Here is a 6,000-nt window from a genome sequence, read left to right on the forward strand (position 1 = left end):
TGACACCATTGTTCTTGATATATTTTATTGTTCTTGATATATTTTATTGTTGTTGATCCATGCTATTCATGATATAATATATCATCAGCATCACTTAGTTGAGGTAACATACAAATTTACTTCAACGTCTTAAGTACTTTTATATATTGGTATCAGCAAAAACACTTTGTAATATATCTGATGTTTGATATTGTCTCGTGCTATAATATGACCATTTGGTCAAAAGTTCCCTGGAGTTATTCCTCGTACCTTTATAGGTATCTTAAATGTATGAACCTAAAATCTCTGCCTATTCCTTTCTTTTCTCTCTCTCCCCTCTTTTCTCTAATGCGGCCTCCTCCCTTTTTTTCTCTCCTCTTCCTTCCTTTTTATACCCTTCCCCCTCCCTCTATGCACCGTCCATCTGTCCCCTCATCTGACGGCTCTCCTCATTGCCGTACCACGGCCACGTCTGCCTCTTAGGGTTCCGCGGCTCCAATCCCTGCTCCCCATGGTAACGTATTAAGTTGCTTCCCTCTCTTGTCCCGCTGACTCAGTCATTACTCCTCTAGTGGGTCACCCCTATCTAGTCCGTTCCCCTTCCCTTCATCCCACGGCTATTACTTGTGCCACATCCACTCTCTAGGGTTTCGCGGACATAATCCAGTACTTCCGGCCTACCTTGTTTCACTGCCTTCCCCCTTTGTCCTTATCCAAATCCCGTATCACATAATGGGCCACTACAAATGCCCCTTCTCGACTTTGTGGTCATATAATTGGCCCGAGGTCAAGAACTTCAACCTCTTTATCTTCTCTCCAACTAATATCTGTTCACCTTGGGAAGCGTGTGATGTGAAAGGCACTCATCACGCGCGATTTTTCTGGCGGCCCCTTGTTTCCTGCACTTACACGTGTCGTCTTTCAGCTGGAGCTCCAGCCGATGCTTCGATTTCCTCACCGCCCTAGAATTACCTTTTTGCCCCTATACTATTTAAACCACACTCCTCCTTCATCTTCCCTCACTTTCTTTTTTTCTTGCCTCTTATTCCCCTCTCCCTTTGCTCCAGTTCTCCATTTTTCTTTCTATTCACTCCTTCGCTGGTGCTTGCGTGCTAACCTGTGGTGATCTCTCCGGTATTCTTCTTCCCCTCCGGCTATCTTTCAAGGCCTCACCAACTCTCTCTTCCCCTTGATCGGTACGTTCTTTTGGCACTCTTCCCTTTAGTTGCACTGTCTTTTCCCTTTCTTTTTTCTTTTCTTGTTTTGAAATACTTCGATTTCTAGAATTTGTTCATCTTCTTTACGATGTCGGACCGTGAATCCGGCAACTCGTCATCTTCCCGTTCAGCGGGGGTATCCTCTCCCCCTCCTCCTGCTTCCACTGTGGTACCCTCCACTTCCGGCCGCCTCACTACTTTACTGCCGCCCCCTAGATCTCGTAGACCTAATTTAGACGCCCTTAGAGCTACCTACGGTGTCCCAGCTACCATTCAACTAGAACACGTGTCCTCCATCACTCACTATCCACATTTGGTTCCCCGCCGACCGGGCTCTCTTGTCATCACTGTAGGCCAAATAGTTGTCGGTCTACGGCTTCCCCTTTCCCTCCTGAATGTTGAAGTTTGCAACCATTTCAACATTCCCACTTGCCAAGGCATAGGTAATTTTTGGTGGATAATGTATGCCAAGGCAACATCTACTCTCACCACTACCTCAAAACCAGCACCAAAGACATCAGCACAAGATACCAATCTTTATGTGTTCATCCTAAAAAACAATCTTTTCTCCTTCGACTTACCACTTCATATAAAGTTTGGCACCACTATCCGCTTTATATTTTAGGAAACTTCCTGTCCGCAGACATCCCCTCCACCCTAACTCTTAATCATCTTGCCTTCCGACTTCGCGGTGAGTATCATAGTTCTTTTCCCGCTCTTTGAAATGTTTTTCCTTCAACCTACTAACTCATAATTGCCTTTATTTACATGTTGGCAGCCGGATTCCAAATCTCGGATTTACGACAACATCTCTTATCCCATATTTACCAAGCTCCGCGACCTTGGTTCTGCCCAAGCTGACTTTTTAGGCATCATCCCACCACCGCTACTCCCTTACTACCCATTCCCGCTCTCAACACCTTCCGTGGATTAACAGGTCCTTTTTTCCGTCCTCCCCCTCCCAAAGAGCGAAAGCCCCGTGCTTCACATCATTCAAAGAAGAGGTCTCGCCCCCATAAGCCTCACCGCCCCTCTCCTCAAACTTCCTCACACTCTTCCGACTCTCGAGTCCCTCCAGACCTCCGCCTTCCTCCATTCCCAACGACGTCCCATCCTACCGCTCTATTTCCCACTGGGACGATCAGTTCACCTCACTCCCATCTCCCCTAGAAGACCTGGACGTTCGCAAGCAGAAGTTATTCGACAGCGATTCCGACGATGATGTGATGGAAGTACCACCCGCAGCCATGCATGCGCTTGCTGATCAACCGCCTGCCAAGAGGCCGCGGACGTCCACCTCTGAGGGGACTGTCTCTGCAATTCACTAGGGCTCCGTGCGTGACGGTCAAGCACCTGCTTCTGCATCTTCTCATCCAGCTGACTCCTCTCCATGCACTCGCCGGCTTGGCAAGCTCAGCCTCCCACCCCGGCATCCACTCTTGCGCTTGTTGAGGACTTTTGTCCCGTTTTCAATGTGCACAACCGAAAGTAAATACGGCGGACTCCGCTTTGGATAATGCCATTGTGGCCTCCTCCTTGTTCTATAATGCTCATCTGCCTAAGGACATTGTCTATGCTAATGGAGGTACCTTTGACCAACACCGCACCTCACTATACACAAACTGGGAAAGGGTATAACTTCCTCTTTTTTTTTTTTTTTTTTTTTTGAATCAGGTGAGCCTAGACATCTCCTTCATGATCCGTGGCCTTCTCCGTGCCAAGAACAAGGTGACCCCCCTAGAACAGGAGCTCAACGGCCCTACTGGTTTGCGCACGGCCTATTCCGGACTTCAAATAGATCTGGCAGCTGCCAATTTGGCCAAAGTCCAGGCTCAGGACGAACTTAAGTCGGCAAAATCCTCCCATCAACTGTACATGGGCTCCGTCAACGATCGCTTGCACTGTCAAAAAGAAGAGCTTCTCCACCACCACTAGCTTAATTTGGACGCCCTCACCCAACAGCATGAAAAAACCGTGGATGCCCTCAGTCAGGCCCACAAGGATGACACCGCCAAGATGATGGAGCAGCACCAATCAGACATGACAGCTCTCCGCGACCGTTTCAAGACTCTGGCGGAGAAAACGGTGGCACGGAAAGTCCAGGAGGAACTTGCTCGGCTCACCCAGGAAGGCCGCTTTCTTCCAGAGAGACCTGCCGATCTGGTGACTGACCCTACTGAAGTCGCTGGTGATCCTACGGCAGCCACGGCTCCTTCTGGAATACCCGAGAACATTGGGATGAGCGATGACCCCCTTCCTGCTGCCGTCATACTGGGGTCCCCTGCTGCCGCTCCTGAAGACATAGCTGATTCATCCACATAAAGGAATGCCCTAGTTCTCTCTTTGTATCAAATACTTGTCACTAACTTGCGACCTGGATTCGTCATGTCCGCATATTTCGCTGCTGAAGACATAGCTGATTCATCCACCTAAGGAATGCCCTAGTTCTCTCTTTGCTATCAAATACTTGTCACTAACTTGCGACCTGGATTCGCCATGTCCGCATATTTTGCTATGTAACTATATTTTAAATGTCTGTCGTTCGCAATACTTTTCTTACTCCTATCATTCCTTTTAGCATGATACTTGATTGAGTATGTTATGTTGTCCCCTCTTTATCTGTTGGTTCTATCTCCATGTGCAAACCTTTCCCTATGCTACGATATTCCCTCTTCAGTCTGCTATGCATCCCTTGCATCTTTGGTTTGTGGAGGGCTCTTCCCACTCCGCAGGCTCGACCAGGCCTTGGGGCATCTCTCCTTGCCCCACCTATCTCTTGCATCTCTGATCCGCAGATGACTCATCCCACCCTGCAGGCTCGATCAGGCTCTTGAGGCTGTTGGGGACACTCTCTTTGCCCCATGTATCTCTTTCCTCTCTGGTCCACGAAGGGCTCACCCCACTTCGCGAGCTTGATCAGTTATTGGGGCCTCTCTCTTTGCCCCCCCTTTCTCCTGCACCTGTGTTTCGCGGAGGGCTCATCCCACTTTGCGAGCTCTATCAGGATCTCGAGGTTGTAGGGGCCACTCTCTTTGCCCCATGTATCTTTCTCCTCTCGAGTCCGCGGGCCCGTCCAGGCTCCAAAATCTGTTGGGGCCACTCTCCTTGCCCCATGTGTCTCTCGCATCTCGGATCCATGGAGGGCTCACCCCACTCCATAGGCTCGACCAGGTATTGGGGACACTCTTTTTGCCCCGCCTTTTCTCTTGCACCTATGTTCCACAGAGGGCTCATCCCACTCCGCAGGCTCGATCAGGCTCTCAAGCTTGTTGAGGCCACTCTCCTTGCCCCATGTATATCTCGCATCTTGGATCCGTGGAGGGCTCATCCCACTCCTCGGTCTTGTCATGGTTCTGGGGTCACTCCCTTTGCCTCACCTTTCTCTTGCATCTCTGATCCGCAGAGGGCTCATCCCACTCCATGGGCTCAATCAGGCTTTCAAGTCTGTTTGGGCCACTCTCCTTACCTCATGTATCTCTTGCATCTCAGATTCACATTTTATATTCTTCTTTAAACACTACACATAAGAAATGCATTTTCATTCACAAAAGTGTTGCGATTTTATACATTTACATACAGCTCTAATCCTCTGCTTTGGACTTCCTTACATTGCACAAGACTCCATTACATTCAGTCATAGAACTTTTTCAACATTCTTACGTTCCAAGGCTTGTCTATCAGTTTACCCTTCATGGTCTGCAACCTGTATGTACCAGAATCTCCCACTTCCACCATGGTGTACGGCCCCTCCCAGTTAGGACCTAACTTCTCATCCCTCTCTTCCTTGGTACTCGGAGTTATTCGGCATAACACCAACTCTCCAATCTTGAAACGCTGTGGTCAGACCCTTTTGTTGTATTAATTGCCTTTGCAACCTTTGGTGATACTCCTCCAATCGAATGCGAGCTGAGTCTCTTTTCTCTTCTGCCAGATTCAAGTCACCTGCCAATATACTCCAATTCGACCCCTCCTCCATAGCCTTGGTCCGCATAGTGGCCGCCACCATTTTCGTAGGAATTATGGCCTCGACCCCGTATGCTAAAGCGAAGGGAGTCTCCTTGGTGCTTGTCCGCGGTGTGGTTCGGTAGGCCCAGAGCACATGGTTCAACTCGTTAGCCCACGCACCCTTCTTATCTTCTAACTTCCTTTTCAGATTGTTCATTATCATTTTGTTAGACGATTCCGCCTGGCTGTTGCCCTCGGGGTTGTAGGGGGCAAAGAATCCTTGTTTCACCTTGTATGCTTCTAGAAACGCCGTCACCTTAGCTCCCGTGAACTGCGTCCCATTGTCTGCAATGATGGCGTATGGCAACCCAAACCAACATATGATGTTCTCTCACAGAAATTTAATCACCTATGTTTCCTTGACTTGCTGCAAAGGCACGACCTCTATCCACTTAATAAAATAGTCCGTGGCCGCTAGCATATATCTCATTTTGCCGCTGGCCATGGGCAATAGTCCCACGATATCCATGGCCCACATTGCAAAAGGCCACGGACTTGAGACATTATGCAGAGGTTCCACGGGTGCGAATATCAGCTGTGAGAATCTTTAACACTTGTCACATTTCTTTGTGAAGTCCACCACGTCCCTCTTCATGTGGGGCCAAAAGTAGCCTTGTGTCAAAAGTCGGTGCGTGAAAAAGCATGCAACACGTAATTATTTGTGTCGTTGTTTATGTTACGTATCTTTTGCAAATCTTACTTAGCCTATTAAATATTTATTAGTATAGTGGCTAGCAAGGTATCAATCCTACTCTAAATAACTAAGTGATGATAATAGAAATTCCTAATCTAAGTTACT

General features: G+C 48.3%; 1 protein-coding gene across 1 annotated transcript; it reads right to left on the reverse strand.

Annotated features, from left to right (window-relative positions):
• Positions 1–4,965: 4,965 nt before the first annotated feature.
• On the reverse strand, positions 4,966–5,364 carry LOC147524428 (uncharacterized). The gene has a single exon (XM_086574792.1). The coding sequence runs from the start codon at positions 5,362–5,364 to the stop codon at positions 4,966–4,968; it is 399 nt and encodes a 132-aa protein (XP_086430918.1).
• Positions 5,365–6,000: the final 636 nt, after the last annotated feature.

Source organism: Coptis chinensis, chromosome 1 (assembly GCF_015680905.1).
Source record: "Coptis chinensis isolate HL-2020 chromosome 1, ASM1568090v1, whole genome shotgun sequence".
Classification (NCBI taxonomy): domain Eukaryota; kingdom Viridiplantae; phylum Streptophyta; class Magnoliopsida; order Ranunculales; family Ranunculaceae; genus Coptis; species Coptis chinensis.

Bases quoted from the DNA above. Each gene is read 5' to 3' on its own strand.
- LOC147524428 (XM_086574792.1), bottom strand. From the start codon at position 5,364: ATGATAATGAACAATCTGAAAAGGAAGTTAGAAGATAAGAAGGGTGCG.